Source organism: Semicossyphus pulcher, unplaced genomic scaffold (genome assembly GCF_022749685.1).
Source record: "Semicossyphus pulcher isolate SPU_LCO1_2020_fin unplaced genomic scaffold, fSemPul1.0.p SCAF_9, whole genome shotgun sequence".
In the NCBI taxonomy this organism is placed as follows: Eukaryota; Metazoa; Chordata; class Actinopteri; order Labriformes; family Labridae; genus Semicossyphus; species Semicossyphus pulcher.
Window position 1 is genome coordinate 11,044,754 of NW_027211770.1, and position 18,483 is coordinate 11,063,236.

The 18,483-nt window shown below is 41.8% G+C and overlaps 1 protein-coding gene across 2 annotated transcripts in view; it reads left to right on the forward strand.

The window, feature by feature from the left end:
- LOC138583866 (exostosin-1a-like) overlaps positions 1–18,483 on the forward strand; it is a 39,335-nt gene that overhangs the window by 12,934 nt on the left and 7,918 nt on the right. For both annotated transcript variants that reach the window (XM_069655913.1, XM_069655914.1), the window contains 3 exons: positions 11,442–11,535; positions 14,698–14,805; positions 16,041–16,160. In XM_069655913.1, the coding sequence (XP_069512014.1) occupies positions 11,442–11,535; positions 14,698–14,805; positions 16,041–16,160 (322 nt within the window). The remainder of the gene's footprint in view (positions 1–11,441; positions 11,536–14,697; positions 14,806–16,040; positions 16,161–18,483) is intronic.

Consider the following 18,483-nt stretch of genomic DNA (forward strand, 5'->3'; position numbering starts at 1 on the left):
CAGCTCTGTGAGAGGAAGGGAAGCTCGAGCACACACCATGATAACCCCTGGTATGTGATATGTCTTAACTCTTCCGTGAAATGGTGGCCTCATTCAACCAACTCTTTGTTGCAACCCTTAACAGATTAAGTGGCCATTAGATTCAGTTCTTAACAGATTAAGTGGAGACTCTCTATAATGTTAAACTCATTAAATCACGTCAAGAAGAAAAGCAACAGAATAGTGGCAAACAAGTAAATATTGGCAAAGTCTCAAAGCCACTGTTTTGCTTGTAAACTACTTCCTGTGATTCAAACTGAAATGACCTGCAGTTTGATTTTGTGCCTGTTGGCCAAGCTTCACACAGTTTCTTTTCTTCTCTCACTCAGTGAAATCTGTGACTTCCGCATGTGAGGTCACAACCACAGGGCAAGACAGGAAGTGTTGTCTTTGATCTTTCCCGCTGTTCAAACTAATTACCTGCCCGCAGCAGCAAGCACCGCAGGCCGTGGAATTCATTAACAGATGGTAAAGCTTTGTTCTGGGCCGGTGTGTCTGCGAGGAAGCAGAGGAATTCAGCTGCCTCACAGTCTGCTGTTTGGCAGTCTAATTCTGCCTGAGATCAGTTTAACTTGTCCTTTGGTGTAACATCCAGAGGCCGGTGAAAATGTTCACCAGCCCACATAGGTAGTAATTGTATTGGACAAAATGCCTCTAAAATGCCTCTGGGTGTTTTTGGCAGCATTGTAAAAATGGCCTGAAAGAGACGAGTAGGTTACAATATGTAAATAATTGAAGTAGGTGACTATGGCAGATGTTCACTCTTTCGACTGTAAAGAAGCAGCTGGAAGTCAGCATTGTTGCTTTGTGTTAATGTGTTCGACGTGGTGTGCATGTCCTGCAGAATAAAAGGTGATGACTGTGACAGCGTATCATTGTGCTCTAAGTGACGTGCAGTAATTTTAACCCACATCAATCCAGCTTGTCCTCCCTCTGCCCTCCCTTTGACCTCACATGCTTTTTAAAGGCTGCAAGTGACACCCATTTCTTATCCTGTGCTTAACAATAATTAAATATTCTTTTAAGCAGGATTACAAAATTTGATAAAGTTACCTACGTTTAATTTGAGATATTTTTAATATAATCTGCAACACAAAGTTAAAGATCTGTGAAGCTTTTCAAGGCAGAACTTTTCTATACGAAGGAGCCTGTTATTTCTCGCTCTGTCCACCACTCAGTTTAGAACTGAAGAAGCCTTTTCGGGTGATGGCTTCAAGTATTTCAACCAAGTCCAGTTGACTTTTGGATTAAGCTCAGAACTCTTATTTCATAGAATAATGATTTCATAATTTTAAGGCTTGAGCTCCTGCACTTGCATTAGTCCTCACTTATAGCCAGTTGATGCGAAGGTGTCTGTGTGTGGTGTATCATGGTATCACTGTAGGATTAGGTCGCCCTCCCCCACAGTCATCACATTAGCAAGTGAGGATTTATTAGGGGCTAAAACCTGAGGGATGGTTGGCGGTGAAGTATGACAAAACCTACCCTCTGTTAAGCATTTATGAGAATGACTGCAGTAAAGAGATATCAGTGCAGGTTGTAAATGCTGCCATGTCATGACAGTCAAATGGGTTTGTATTAAGCTCATGATATGGGTTACCATGGTCATGTGTTGGTTCTTTAATGATTTCACAGGCCTAGTAGTGTTTCCTGCCAGGAAAATATGGATGCATAATTATAGGCCTGTAATGTGCAGCATAGTGCTGCTGTACTGATGTTGATGTTTTAACGCTTTGGGGGGAAAAAAAGATTGTTAACCCAGCAGCAGACGCTCAATAAATAAGGCATTCCTTCTACATCTCTCATTTTGAAGAGCATTGCCAATGCGTAAGCCAAGTGCCACAAATTTCTGCTAGTCGCTGCAATTTTGCATGTCCTCTGGGATAAACTGCTGTATTTTTCCCTTTTCCCCATCATCATTAGCACCGCCGCCGCCCTGTAATCTCTCTTTCTGTCACAGAGGCAATGGGGCTTCTCTCCCCTCTGTGGTCTCGTAATTGTGAGGTAATCATCTTTTCCCTCTCGAGAGCTAAAAGACTGTGTTTACACTTAGTTTTTGGCGGCTCGACTTGGCGAGACACTAATTTACTCTCACAGCAGCAGAAGAAGCAGCTCCTCTCATTACTTCACACTGGCTTTGCACTTCTAGCCATTCTTTTCCCAGCGCTTATGAGGCAGGTTGACATCAGCATTTTGGATGAACTCCCATTTGCAGTCTCTCTTTCATGTGGTGTTTGTTAAAGGTTGGTTCACACAAATTCCATCTATTCCGTCATGTTTACCCTTTAGGTTTAGTTGTTTATGTAATATCAGTGTTTAAGTTCCCTTTAAGTCGATTCACTCGGTACAACACATATAGTATGATATCCCATACTATATGTGTAGTACCTAATTTCTCTCCTTCAGGAAACAGAAGTTATAGTCCTAACATTTCGTTCCCTTTCACTCAGTACAACACACATAGTATGGGATATCACACCCTTACTGTATGTGTAGTACCGCATTCCTCTCCTTCAGGGAACAGAAGTTATATTCCTAACATTTTGATTTCTGCCTCCTCCCCAACACAGTTAGTCATATGTTTAATTTTTTGTAAAAAATAAATTACCTTTAAATTATTCCAGAACAATGTCTCAGTTTCTTTGGATAGCCTGCAGAAAACCACGTTAACAATTTTCATTGGAGATAGTTTTATTTTTTGGAGAAAAGCTGCTTGAGAACAGTTGAAAGTGTGCTCTCTGAATTATCCACAGTAATGGGGCCAGTGTTTCTGTAAAGAGATGTTACCGCAGATTTCCTTTGTGATTTTTTTTTTTTTGAAAGCTAGAAGCACCTCGAGCGATATTCCACTTGCCTCCATGATATTGTGTTTGAGACAGAACACGTAGAAAAGCAATTTTCTGAGGGTCCTAGTGATAAAATACAATCTTCTATTCGAAGGAGGAAATCACCTCTTTGAGTAAAGATGTTCTTGCTTGCTTTGTTTGTCAAGGGCTCCCATTTAGTGCTCTTTGAAATGGTTCAAGTGAGGTCTCGTTGTCAGCAGCGTTACCTTTATCAAACTTCAGCTTGAACTTTGCAGAAAGAAATTACATTGTTACTTCTGCGCAGGGTTGTGTGATAGTTGGTGGGGGACTGTTGAAATAATCCAAGCATATTAAGCAATGTATCAGCTTCACTGACCTCAGCAGACCCTCTTTCTTTTGCATCATCCCTCACATGGACACACTTATCGTCGACTCACACTTTCGGTTCAAAAGTGCAAAAACCCGCTGGGATGTAAACAAGCAGCACATTTAAATAACAAACACTCTTCTGTTTCCTTCCCCACACTCTGTACTCTTTCTCCTCTCTTTCTCCCCTGAAACACTTGCATAAGAGCATCCCCTGGTATGTCCTAAAAAAAGACCTCATGCCCGTACTCATTCACATATGCATATACTTAAAGACACGGTCCTGCAGTTCCACTGAGGCATTACCCCTCCGATATTGTCCCCAATCACACCCACACACAAAAAGCTTCAAAACAGACTTTCGAGTCCGGGCAGATTCTAGCCTCAGCAGTCAGGCTTTATCTAAATCCCTCTCTCGGCATGATGGATCAGATCAGACACAGCCCGCAAGTCCGTTTGATGGTGCATTGATAGCAAATGCAGTTGATAACATCCCGTATTCTGAACTAAGAGAATTACAAAGCCCTCTTCTCCTGTCATGGTTATTGTCACGGCTGCTTTGCCATAAGACAGATGAAGATAACTTTGAGCTGAGAGGGTTTGTCACCCTGGAAACAAATAATTAAATGCTTGGATAAAGTGTCCACATGCTGATAAATTCACACAACTTTCAGTTGCATACAGATACCTGCAAGGATGCACATAAACATTGATTTTCTTCCTAATTTTACATTTGTCCCTCTGTATGCTGCTTTGCCCTTTGCTTCCATCTTCCTTGCCTCCGTTTTTCTCGTGTTTCATCCCACCCTCCTTTCTCATTCACCTCCTATCAGTTACCTCCCATTCATCACTCTCTCCTCTTCCCCACTATCTTCCCTCTCGCATCCTTTTATCTCTTCCTCCATCCGTCCCTGCTTGGCCCAGGAACAGAGGCATTCCTGACCTGGACTTTATCTCTCGTGCAGAGCAGCCACTGAAACAGCAGCACCAGCAGGAGTCAGTTACCCGACTGTTTGACGGCATTCCTTCAAGATCAGGGAGCGCTCGGATTAATCTGCTCGACTTCCACCTTTGTTCCGAATGAGACACACTTACTGGCCATCCAGAGATTCTCGTAATGTGTATTTTCATTCATGCATTCATTTATTCAGAATCATGTTGTTGGCTGATGGCTGGAATAAGAGATTGGGAAGTTTGTCAGCTGAAATAAAAGTCCAACGACCTCCATGGATCCACAATGATAACCACTTTACAATAAACACTTTAAGAACCATGATATTACTCTGGCCTAATGTGCTGTTTGGAAATACTTCATAAATCCCAAGTTAATTTATATCAGTCTCAACTATTCCCAAATCAGGCCAAGTCACTCAGTGCTCACTATAGTCTAATCATTTCCCCCAAACTGTCCTCTCTGACATCTTTATGTTGCCCGACTTTACAAGTCAGCCCTGACATTCCAGCGCTAATGGCCGCTCCATTAACAACAGTCGTTTCATTATCTCCAAGACTCCCCTGATCTGGGATTTTGGTGTCCGGAGAGCACTTCAAAGCATCCCTCTCATCCGCCTCATCAAGCTGATGGATGGCTGATGGAGAGATGTGGGAAAAAGCTTCCTCCAAACTCCTCAAGGATTCAGTGAAATTAAGCCGGCTCTTTTATGCCCCACATATTTACTTGATAGATGTTGATAAATCTGTGTTTTGGTCAGTGCGTGTTGATTATACTGGAACTAACTCCTAAGGCGTGTTTGACTCGATCTGGAGGAGGGATGTTTGGAGAGATGAAAGGTTCTTGCTTTTTGATTCTCCTGGTGAGAGAGGGCCTACGATGAGTGCAGGCTGAGAAGGGGACTAAGAGAAAGAAGATTCAAAGCATAGTAATTAGGTGAATTAACCTGGGGTCATGGTGAACTGTGGGAGTGCTCCAGACCCCCCTCTGTGCGTCTGTAAATGTTTTATAAAGCTGCCTTTGAACTCATTAACCGGAGGAAGATGAGTGAGATCAAGGTGCCCTGAGGAAACGAGTAAAAGCTTTGTGTTTTTTCAGAAGCCATATTGGTTTCAACATCAGTGATAGCTCTTACACTGTAGGAGACGTGTTACAGCCATGAACTTTAATCTGTTCAGTATGTGAACTGAAAACAGATATAGTGAGTCTTGTGCAATATGTTTACTTTAATAGGGAACGATGATTAAATTTGGCCACCCACTGTCACAAATATGACTCAGAGAAACCAAAGCCATTTTCCATGTATAAACTCTGAACAATGTCCGGAGGATGGGGATGTGACCTTGTCCAGAGTTGCCCTTTTACACATGTTGCACACAGCTGGAGATTGTCTGTGTAATAGGCTTTCTAAAAGACTGGAAATACTACTTGTGGCGAGGTTAGGGCTGAGGCCAAAGTAAAGCTTGTAAAGAAGAGGAGAAGGACTCGTCTGTAATAATGACTTATTCTGTGGTGATGTCACTACAACACGACGTATCTGCACATTACCACCGGGATACAAGGTATACGCAAGGAGTAAAGAGTATGAAGCAGTTACACTCAACGTAACTTCAACGACATCATAAATACAACCACTGGCTTACTGTGAACGCACAGGACAATGACCTGCACAAGGGGGCTGGCAGGGTAATCTCTGTTACATGTCCAGCTTCACCGATTTGGACATTTGCATTCTCACATGCAGCTCCTGGGCAATGGCCGGACATGTTCAGTAGAGCATTGCATGTGAAAAAGGGGCTTAAGCCTTTTGTTTATTCAGAAAATAAATGTATTAGTTACCAAGAGATGTCGTCTGCTTGGGTACAAACTTGATAACGGAGGCAGGAAATTCCTTAAAAGCAAGTTAATTTGACCTTTATATTGTATGAGACCTGAGATAAAGACTGTGATATGTACCGGACATTTCACCCTAGAAAATGTTTTCATTGGTGAACTTCCTATTGTGGCAGTGTCCATGTACATTTTGATACCAATTTTAAGTTAAAGGAAAAGGTAGAATGATTAATTATGCACATTCATCCTTCAGGTGTCATGACACAGCCAAGCTTGTGTGACAGTGTGTGGTTCTTTCAATTAAATTCTTACTTTCCCTGAACATCTGCTGCCAACCACCTTTTTTTTTTAGGTCCCAGAATTACGTCCCCATCCCTGCTCCAGGCAAAGTTAGACAGCTCCACTGCTTAAAAAAAGTTGTTCATCAATCACGACCGCGGGTAAAACAGTCAAGATTAACTATGCAATTAAGTACAATATAGTGTAGGGAATCTCATTCATGAAAGCGTTGGCCATCAATCTCTAATGCACCTGTCCTGAGGCCGCTGGAGTATTTTAAGCTCCAAAAGTTTGAGTCACACTCGTCATAGTTATTCCCCACACTGAATTGAATGAATTGTGTAACTTCATCTCTTTAACTTTTGAGGTATTGACTGAATTGCATCGCTGGAATAACTATCACTGTGAAATTTGAATCCACACACAGAAAAAATCATTCTGTGGGGGGAATCATTGGATCGGTGAAACAGATCTTTGAAACCGCTGCTAGTGTCTAATGTTTCCACATTCCTTTGGGATGCCTCTCCACAGAGGTCTCATAGCTCGTCCAATACCAGAGGGCTTTCTAGTATTCATCCTGAGGGCTAATTAACCCAGTGTAACATGGGTATGAGGGGTGCTCATTAACCGTCGTTTGATCGCCTCGTGGAGATCAAAACAGTCATGTAATGATTGCTCTCTTGCCTGTAAACAGCATGTAAGTCTGTTTTCTTAACACATGCAGGTCTGATGCAAATCAGAAAGAAGCTGCATTTGTTTTCAGAGTGCATTTGTTTTTGCATATAGACAGCCTGCTAGTTCCCCGTCCTTTCTGCCTGTCACCGTGCTGTGTACATGCCTGCCTCTTAGTGTGAAGCCTTGTCAGGAGAAACAAAGCAGCCATGTCTGGCATGTCATGAAATATTGAAGTGGCTCTGATGTGTATTGAGATCCGAACGAGGCTTTATGCGTCTGTCTTCGTCGTGTGTGTGACATTCTTGCCATGGGTGGCTCTGGCTGTGTGGAGCTTGGATATGACATGCGCTTGTCAACTGCTGTTTTCCCCCCCCCCATCTTTTCCTTTCTCATCCGATGACACTCACTTTCACTCGGTGCCTTTCATGCTGGAATTCCTCTGGCCTGAACTCAAAGTCCGGGAAAACAGTCGACTGCCCATCAACTTGGCTCAATAGAAAGAAAAAGAGGAAGCAGAAAATGAGATATGAAGTCAGTTTGGGATGGGAGAGGGGCGTGAGAGAGAGCGGGGTAGAGCTGCCTTTAGTTTCCCCTCTGAAGTCCATCTTTAGGAATTGTTGTTGTTGATGATTCTCAGTGTGACCAAATGTGTGATGACTACACAATGAGCTTGAGGCAGTGTATATTGCAGGATCCATGCCATGCATTTTGTTTTTGGATTATTCTAAATTTAAAAGCATTTATGTTTAAATCAACAAAACTACTTGGGTCCCTCTGTGGGAGGGCTGCAAATGTAATCCAGATTACTGAATCACAATAAGGCCCCTATTCTTTGGACATTTGGTCCATCCTGTTGCAGTTTCCTTATATACTTTGCATGCCAAGGATCATGTTGAACAAGTTCTAATTGTTGCAAAATGATGCTAAATCGCAAATAAATTCTGAGGATAATAAGGAACGAACTAAAGAGGATTAGTCTTGCACGCTGTCGCAGCACAGAGGACAGTTTATTGGAGCCCACATGAGAACTTGTCTTAGCGTCCTCTGATTGTTGTCCTCTCTGTGAGCTGCGTCGCAAACGTGTGTGGTCTCTCACGCAGATTATTGAAGACAAACACTTTGGCTGTTCTTCTGAGTCTCCTCGGGCACTTTGACAGAGTGAGCAGTGCATTTCTGTTTTAACACCATCCATTCTTGTTGCTAGGAGACTAGTTGATCTTTTTCTTGACTCAGCTCACTTCCTGTTTTTCTTTTCTCTCTCTGTGAAAAACACCGCGTTCCTCTCTTACAATATTAACAAATGAGATTTAATTACACCCATGAGTGAATAAAGATGCCAAAGCATCTCCCACCTTATTAAATAGAAAGGTGATTGTTCATCTTTTTCTCTTTCTCCCAATGAGAGTCTCTCTGAAAAAATACAACAAGTACCAGGAAATTCAATGCTTCTTTATGGATTTGAATTGTTGTGTTGAAGTGATAATGCTGCATTAGTGCACCTCAGAGGAAGCAAAATAATGCCCCAAAATAGAAGCTACTTCTCCAGAAATTAGTTAGTGCCTCACCCACTAATGGATTTCACATATAGCCTTCAAATCTCCATAATGTATCTCCTTACTGACAGTTGTTTGGCCACTTTACTTTCAGGAGAGGCATTCTAAGAGTTTATACCGTAATTTCCAGTCAGTGTTTCCAGTCAACACAGCATATGAGAGCTACTTTTTTATAGTGCTAGAAGCCTTTTAAAGCCATTACACTGCTATAACATGCAGATTCTTTTACCTGTCTTACAAACACATAAAATGTGGCCGTATAAAGAACTGACACTTTCAAAAGATGCTAGTTTCTAGCTACAGCCACTTTCCCACTGGTCAAAAACCCGCTAACACCCGCCTGGCTTTTTTGCCTAATGGGAAAGGTTACATCAGCATTCAGACTCGGGTCAAATGACTCTGCACTAGACCCGGGTAATGATCGATGCTGTGCTCTATCTGTAACTTCTGCGACTCCTTGTCACCTCGGCTACAAATTCCGCCCGTCTCCGTCCAAGCAGCGCTCAAACATCGGCGCCTAGTTTGATAAAAAGACTGAATGAGTAGTAGATACAACAAAGACCACCATAACATCTTCACTGTTTACTAAGCCTGTCTCCGGCACGTTTGTGACATCAGACGGTGACGCAGCAGAAAAGACACCGACAGGAGTATACTTCACTGGCAATGGGAACGGAGACAATCGGCATTTACAAGTGGGTCTTCCCAGGTCTGAAAAACCCATGTCAACACGCTAAATTTAAGTGGGAAAGGGGTGTAACAGTAACCGGATGGTCAGGAAAAATGAACAGTGTGGGCGCTCTGATTGAACAGCAGGTCGAGGTTAAATCCTCAGTGAAAGTTTCTGTGTCGATGCATTATCTCAGCCTGAAGCTTTGTGCAGTGGGATACATTGTTTTGCACTTAGGTTTAACTATTCACGTCTTCCTCTGCTGTCAGATTCAAATGTATGTAAAGCCAATATATAGTTGTAATATGCCCATGATAATGTTCCTGAAATACCGTTTTTTTGAAGAGGAATAATGAAGCTGCAGTAGAGTGATAACCTATGCCAGTCATTTCTCCCTATATTATTGTAGTACTTTTAATTATTGCCTTAATAGTATTTTAATGCTTCATTACAGCATTTATTCTAGCAAAGAGGTGGCAAAAAAGTATTACTTTAGAGTTGTAATTACAGTGATAACCAATCCGCTAGTATTAAACTCCTATGCTCACCAGCAACCATTTGTATGTTGGAGCATTAAAAAGACACAAGGCAGGATTTACCCCATGCCACGTACAGTTTACTGCGGACATTGCTTTGAGATGCGGAGCATGACTTGGGTCAGTTTTTTCTACTTGGACCAATCTGATGAACCTCTATGTGCATGCACACAAATCAGAAAGTGCACACAAAGACAGGAGTTGGTAGATGAGGAAAATATTTTTGAACGCTCATCTTTAACGTCTCGTCTGACATGCAGCAGCCCTACTGTGAGTCTTACTCCTCCCCACAGGCAGCCATCTGGAAGAGCAGAGAAGAATGGAGGCATGCAGGGAGAGGAACATCTGGTCTGCTCTGAGTGTGCACTGACAGGAAATGTGATGGATGGGAGATTTGCACTGAGCCAGGCCCAGATATGAACCTATACTTTTGTTTTTATTGGCCTGCAAAATGGTCAGTTATTATGTGCCTCTGGCTAGATTATCTGGGGTTTTTTCATGCATAATGGTAGGGCATTATATGGTATCTGTGATGGAGTCAGACTATAGGGCAGATTGTCGTTTGATAATGGATACACAGATCAGAGCAGCATCTGTCAGGCTACCTAGCGTGTAGCATTATTTACTGTAGCCTACTAATATATACTGCGCCGATAATGTATTTACGTGAACATTACAGTGTATGAGTATAGACAGCATCAAGCTTAACCATCGCTTTTATGATTTTTGTGGCTGTAAATCTTCTTTAAACTCACCGTAGTGGCTGCTGTGAATGTAATGCACAGTCTTTAGTGGGATTATCCATACAGACATTACATCAACACCATATCTGATTCAATGTTGATGTTTATATTTCACATTTCAATCAGTTGTGACTCCTATTTTATAGCTCTGCATAGCGCTACAGATGCTAAATAGAATTCTCATTGCAATATACTTTAACACATGTACATGATACTAAACTGACGTGTGTTGGCGGTGCTGCATGAAGATAAAGTGGATCGGTTCAGGCATTGAGTCTGCATTTGAAGGGGAATTTACTTATGCTCTGACACTGTGCAGATAGGCATAGAAAAGAATCTCAGCGGATTGTTTGGAGAGACAGGAGACGATAAAACAATGCTAAATAAATCTTTATAAACACTTTTTGAATAAAGGAGGGGAAAGAATATACACACTGAGAAGTAAAATGTGCAAACTTTCAGTCCTATCTAATGAATCCCAGTCCGACGCATGACAACCACGCACACCCTTTTTTGCACTCTCCCGGGTACACGTATAACATCGACACTGAAGGAATTCCAAGCAGCTCCTTAATCCAAGCAAGTGCTGACTGAGCTTTAGATTGGATAGAGGGAATGAGGAAGAAATGAGGGATGTTGAGACGTGCAGGTGAGAGGGCAAGGGGTTTAAAGCTGGGCGAGGAGACGGGAGGAGAGATGAGCCGATATCAAAGCTTGGGGATATCCCCTGAAAATACCTGTGGTTTCCAGGTATTTCATTGTTAAAAAGAGGGGACTTATCTGCCCTGTTGTCCATTGTGCACTGACTGTTCCAGAAAGTTGATCCTGGTCTAGGCTGTGTTTGAGGTCAGGATTTATGCAAGACATGTAGCTGGTTTTAATACTGAAAGAATCAAATACCCTGATGAAACGTGTTACTGTGATCTTCTGTTAGTAGTAGTATTGAATTAGTTCCTGATGTATCCTCTTGTTTGCTATCATCCTACAGGTACGACTACAGAGAGATGCTCTACAACTCCACATTCTGTCTGGTACCTCGAGGACGACGGCTCGGCTCCTTTCGCTTCTTAGAAGCTTTGCAGGTCAGTGACTCACAAACAGATGTTGCTCATTATCGCTAGACTTACTTAGCTGAGTAAGTAACAGTGCCTTCATTATGGTGACTCGGAAGTTGTTACATTATATATCTCCCAACTTTCCTGTCATGAAGCAATATAGTGGAAAAATCACAGTAGGTGAAAGCTACAGATGCTACTTCACTGGAATTATAAATTGTACCCTTTGATTCAATTTCACAAATATTTGAGTCCTGATTAATCCCCAATCCAAGGCTGACCCACATAGATTTATGAGCCTGCAATTTGGGTTGGCAGCTGAACTAAATGACCAAACACAAGTTGAACAGCTTTATTTTTAAGACATTTTCTAGTGAGTCAGTCCTGAAGCTGTATTCTCAGAACAATAAGCCCATTAATCAGTGGTTGTAAAAGGAAAAAGTGATGTACTGGGTTTGTCCCAATAGCCTTTCACTCACTGCCAGTCATCTTGTTATGGTGCAGACAGTGTTGATACAGCTGTGTCTGACTCAGTGCCTGCCATCTTTTATCTTCCTGTCATCTTTTTGTTTACTTCTTTTAATTCTTTCTTTGAGTTTCCTCCCACATAAACTGAAGTCAGCCTCTAACAGTGCACTCTTTAATACTTTCTTACATGAGAGTCCCTTTTTTGGCGTTTGCATCGAGCCCATCTCACTTATCGTCTTATTCACACTCACTTAAGGTTTACATGAAGGTTGAAGCTTCTGTTGAAGCTTCACTAATGTCTTTCACTGAGTGCATTTTTCTTGTTAAATAACAACTTGCCCCATTTTAAGAAGAATCTTTCAAACATATTGATTTTTCCAACCAATAGTTGCTTTTATTAGTCTGCAAGCTAGTGTAGCTTTAGAATCCACAGAGCAAGATGTTTGTTTATAACACTAAATAAGAGTTAAAGTGATAATCTCGAAGATTTTCATTTAAATAAATGTTAAGTCACCATCTATCGCCGAATGAGGTAACGCAATGGTGATTGAGCCTATGGCCCAGTGATGAAAGCCCCTCTTGCAGTACAGACTGGGTGTCTATGGTGACTTTCACGGGAAAAAATCACAAGCGGTGCCCAGTTAGTGACGCGTTTTCCATCACCTAGCAAGTGTGCTCCCACAATTACCGTTTATCGCCATAGGTGCCGCCAAAGAGAATGAAACTGAGATCTTCGAGATTATAACTTTAACTACTGGTTATAATTGGTGTGGTCTTGCAATTGAACTCATAACTCTTAATTGAGGGATTCAAATGTATATATGTTTTAAATTTGCTCTAAAATCCATACAACAATACCATGACTGAGTATTTACTATTCTGATCATGTTTACTGCCAACACGTCAGGATGAGCTTAAGTACTCGTACTCCTGCTTGTCTCTGAAAATGGCAACATTAGTGCTTCCAGTGTTGCTTCATAAAGCCTTTATATGCAAATGGTCTATGATACAGGTAAATATTTGCTATATATCCCTGTTGTGTTGAGTTAGACATCGTGTAATGGAAGTTGCAGGACACCTGGGGACAGACTTTAACTGTGTTAAGGCACTGCGTGTTAACACGAGTTAAGTATGTCCACAGGTAAAGTATTGTCATATTTTAGAGCGTACATATGTGAAAGTTTGAGTTGCTGCAGTGAATAATTCCTCTTGTGACCTACCGTGCTGTGAGTGCAACAGTGGTAAAAACAGTCCATATACTGTATATGTTATCAAATAATCAACAGCAACCAAAGTCATGGTGTTGTTTCCTCTGTGTGAGTTGTGTTTATATCAGGTACTGTAAGCACTTGTCCTGGGAAACGGGCAAGGAAGAGGGATTTTTATAGCCAGTTGAGGACTTTAAAGTTTACAACAGAAGATGTGCAGTGATTCTTGATTGACAGGAATGGAGAGATAATTGCACCACCAGGGAGCCCGGATTGAGTGGAGGTGAGACAGAGGACTGATGACCGGGTCCACACAGGAAGAGAAATCAGTGAAGCTGCAGTTGAGATTGCGCACAGCAGAGGTTAGCTGGAGTGAAGGGCTGGACTCTGGCCTGGAGGTATTAGTGGGTCTTTCCTCTCACAGTCTTACGCAGGAGCACAGAAGTTGAGGAGGGTAGACCGACACTGGGGACTTTGGGAAAGTTAAAGGCCAGGCAGGCTTCGAGCAGGTCAGGTTGGAAGTAGTGCAGAAGTCAAGAGTAGATATGTTCACGTGAGGAGGGGTTGACTGATCCGTGAGATGACATGGAGGGCAAACCTGCAGGATCAGGTTGTGCGATGCAGGTGCCCTCACAAGCAGAAGGCAGGAGTCACATTGAGATTCTCTGCTACACGTGTGTGTTTGCAAAATGTAGGAAGTTAACAGCAGGTAGTCTTATTAATGAATGTTTGTCCTGTGTGTGTGCATGTGTGTGTAATGTGATGAGCCGGGAGAGGATTGAGCTCCTGTAGTCTCTAGTTGATTGCTCAGAGCAGATAGGTAGGAAAAACATGGAAGCGTTTCAGCAGATTGCTGCCTTTGCTAATGACACCAAGGAGATTAGACGAGCACTGCAGCACCCTGATGCAGGAGCGTTTGTGCCTGGACGTGCGCGTGTGTGTGTGCGCAAGTGTAGTGACCAAGGCCAATCAGTGAATGGTACCGCGCTTAACAGATTAAAGTGACGGTCACTGCGGGCAGGATGCTGCCAATACACATACTAAAACTTGCAGTACAAGCGTGCACGCCATTTAGCACACACACCAACGGGTGAATAGATTCGCAAGGACGCATTTTCATTAATCTCTTGTATGCTTGGGTTTAATGTTCAAGTATGTTTTGAAGAGTATCTTTTTTTCCAGCGAGCGTAATGATCATTTTTATGAAGCCGCACAGCCTGGTCTTTTTGAGTTAGTCATCAAGGTACCTCAATGGTTCTGTAGTTAATGGAAATGTGTTTGAAGACGAGTTGCTCCTCTTGGTTAAATTGCCTGATTGGATTGCTGGGGAAATAGACCATGTACAGTGATGGTACAGGTTTGCAGAGCATAAGCCATGTAGTATTATTCTCCAGCTTTCTCCTCTCTCCAGTCTATTGTTTTTTTATCGCTTCTAGCTGAACAAACTCAAAACATTCATCTTTTTAACCAACTCTGTGTACTGTGTTTGTGTGTGTTTGTGTTACTCCTGCAGGCGGCTTGTGTGCCAGTGATGCTGAGTAACGGCTGGGAGCTTCCCTTCTCAGAGATCATGGATTGGAATACAGCAGCTGTAATTGGGGATGAAAGGCTGCTATTACAGGTAGGAACTTCATACAGATCTTAAATGGGATATACTCTAGAGTTTTGTCAACAGTGTTATAAGAAAAGAGGAAAAGCTGCATCTGCACTCAACTGCCACATTGCCAATTACCCTTTTATTTGTTTAAGCATGACAGCGTTGATAACCTCAGTTTTCATCAGGCCTGATCTTAAAAAGTATTTGTTACACAGCTTAGAGTTATTATAGATGCATTTATCCTCTTTGAATCAACTTTGCACCAGGGCTTTATATCTAAAGACACATTTTCTTTGTCTTTTGTACATAGTTCTAATGATTTGGACTAGGGATGCACGGTATTATCTGCACGTTATCGGTATCTGCAGATAATGGCTTGAAAATGACATATCGGCATCGTCAGATATGTCATTTGTCAACGCTTTAAAAAACCTCAACATAATACTACGACATTAACTCGGCACGAGTGTGCATGCACTGCCTGTGCGAAGTTGTCAATAATATACAAATAAAGACTAAGAAGTCACAGAAACTCGAGCCACTCAATAGAAGTTAAACAACTTTCACACCTCTTAACTAGCTAACAGTTAGCTCACATTCTCGTCATTTTACAGGACTTAAACAACATCAAACATGCCAAAAATACACTCGTGGCCAAAGCCGATGCTAACAGAGAGTAACATAAACATCAGTGCAAAACTAACTTACATATTCATGGACACACACACAATAAAAAGATTCTGTCAGCGATCATTGATCTCCGTAGTAGGTGCAGTAAACAAGTCCGGGCATGTCTCCCTCACTGCCGTGTTTTGGGTGGATGCTGCAATCAGGTGCGCTCAGAAACCTGAGTGATCAGACACGTGACCTTTTGTACAACACAGTGAAGAAGGGTGCAAGATGTCTGCTTCATGGCAGTTTTTGGCCATCACAATAAGAATAGGCATGTTATCAATTCCACTACAGGGGAGACTTGATGTTCTCTGCAATTAGGTGGGAAAAAAAACATGTGCCTAATATATCGGTATCCAAATCGGCAAACCGCAAAAAGGGTTGGAAAATATCGCCTTATTGGATATCGGCAAAAATTCCAATATTGTGCATCCCTAATTTGGACTGTTGCCTTGTTAAGGCAGATCTTGCGGTTGATCATTAGGAAGTGTAGATTAAGTGAGAGTATCCAATTTAGACCATAGGTTTCTGTTTTTGTTCTGTAGGGCTAATTTAACTATTCTAACGTATGTTCACTTGTGTCTCAGATCCCGTCAACAGTACGCTCCATCCACCAGGATAAGATCCTGTCCCTGAGACAGCAGACCCAGTTCCTGTGGGAGGCTTACTTCAACTCTGTGGAGAAGATAGTGCTGACCACAATGGAGGTAAACGCACGCTCATGTTCATACATACAAAACTATCTGACACACAAATATGGTGTCAACTCTTTCATCTGTGATTTTTCTTTTGTTTTGAAGTCTCACAATTGTTCATCCCAGTTATTGACTTTGTACTGTCAAGCTTTGAAGTGCATGGTGTGTAGCGGCAGACAAAATACCCACGATGAAACAGCTCCAGACTATATTGAAAACCAAGATGGGATGATATATACTGTTAAACTCTGCTGTCATGTTTTTGAAGCTGTTTCTCGCTGCGGCCTGGCTATCAATCATGTCAGTAGTTTGTTCCTGTCAGGGTCCATTTGTCTGCTTTCTTCCTGCTGAGTAGCGGGCTATCACACTGCTCTCGGGCTAGAATTACAAACAAGCAAAGATGAGTGCAGAGAGGAATGAAAAAGGGTAATGGACAGGATGTGGAAGGCTGTAAGTAAAGCGGGATTTTTCACTGCATTAAAAGTCATGCATTTCCCTAATTAACCAGCCACTATAAGCAGTGGACCTCCTAAATTATCATCCTTTTGCAGCTGATGTTTATTCTTTCAGATGAATGTCTGAATCTTCCTATGTCAGTGAAGGACTGCTGATTTTCGTATACGTTACAAACAAGCCTTATTGCTGTCAGCAGTCAGTCCATAGATAGTCTTACAGAGGCCTTGTCCCAAGAGGTAAGAAGTCAGAGTGCTAGAAGGCAGAGCTGGGATTTCTATGTCAGCAGGCTAAAGTTACAGCCCCAAGAAGCTGATCTTCGATCTGTTTACACTCTCAGTATCTCAACCATGTCCAACACATACCATAGTACAAACCCTGCGAGAGGGCAGTGTTTTGGCTTCAAATTGAATCCATTAATGAGCTAGCATTAGCGAGGGATTCATGTTATTATAGTTTCACCTCAAGCATCTGTTTATACCACAATGTCCTACAAGAAGTAAAAAAGCTTTATTTTGCTGTGTAGCTTCCACATAGCCCTTGAGAATGCTTAATATTTAATGAAGGTATCCTCTCACTGTGCACGAGTCATCTCAGAGCCTTCATGGAGTGGGAGGCAGTTGATGCTGTTGGCATGTAAAATCTGCTCACACATCGTCAGTGTCAACCCACTTACAACACTCATTGAAGTTGAGGTTCTGTTTAATATATTCAGACGAAGTAAAATGCTAATGCTTACTGTGGCTCATGACGAGCTGAAAGATTTAAGCTAAATGAGCTGATCAATTCTTTCAAAGCTGCTTGTGTTTTATAGACAAGAGACCAGTGGAGAATTTTATTAAGACAAGCCAGCGTAGTTTTATTGCAGTCATAATATTCAAACCTAATCAATTTATGTTTGTTTTCCTTCACACAGAGGTATTATAACAAGGTCCAAATGTAATTTATTTTCATTATTGATAATTTATGTCTTGTTTTCAGCTCTTGCAAAGCAGCCTCATTTGTATGCATACTTGCCATGTTAGTTGAGAGTCAGGGAATTCAAAAGGAAATGACATCACACATATCACAGATGAGGATAAAAGGTGTATTTGATGAACATTTATTTAATTTTAGTTATGAAACCTGTCACTTAACGATATTTCAGCCTTCTATATCTTTAGCTGTTTCTTTCTGAATCAGGGGATGCATTCATGTAGACAATTCAGCTTGTTACTGATAGTGGTAGTATTCTAAATTCAATGGTTGATAAATGTAACAAACTAATTTAAATGTTAAATACCATTTTTGAATAAAATAATATAATTTCAAGTGATGGGGATTGGGATATGAATTAATTTTAAAGGGCCAGGTCGCCAATTTTCAGCCTCACTCTATAATGGTATTAATGGGAGCTAATGCCATTATGGTAGAGAAAAAAATGTGATTTGACTCTGTGCCTTTGGAAGATGCTATCCTCTTCCCCAGGGAGCTCGCTAAACTACACTTCCTCAATCTAGGACGCCCGCCTCCGATGTCATGTCTTGTTCAAAATAGTCAGGTTTGATATGTAGACTGCAGACTTAAAGATTTTTTTTGACCACCGGTATATTCTCGTCCTATTTCGGATTCAGTACCGCTCTGAGCCGTTGCCTGCAGCGATCAATGTCCTTGACTGGAAAACGGTAGTATTTCACTCCAGCAGCCATTCCTTTCCTGGGCCATTCCTTTCAGCGGGAGGGGCGCAATGCATGCTGGGTGTTGTAGGAATGTAGAATGGGCGAAACCACGAGCTGTTTGTACAACTTTCTCCACAGCTATGGCGCCAATTTAAAATATTATTGCTTCTATCGATTACAGAGGACACCAGCTTTGACTGACAGTGGCTTTTTCCAGGGGTGAA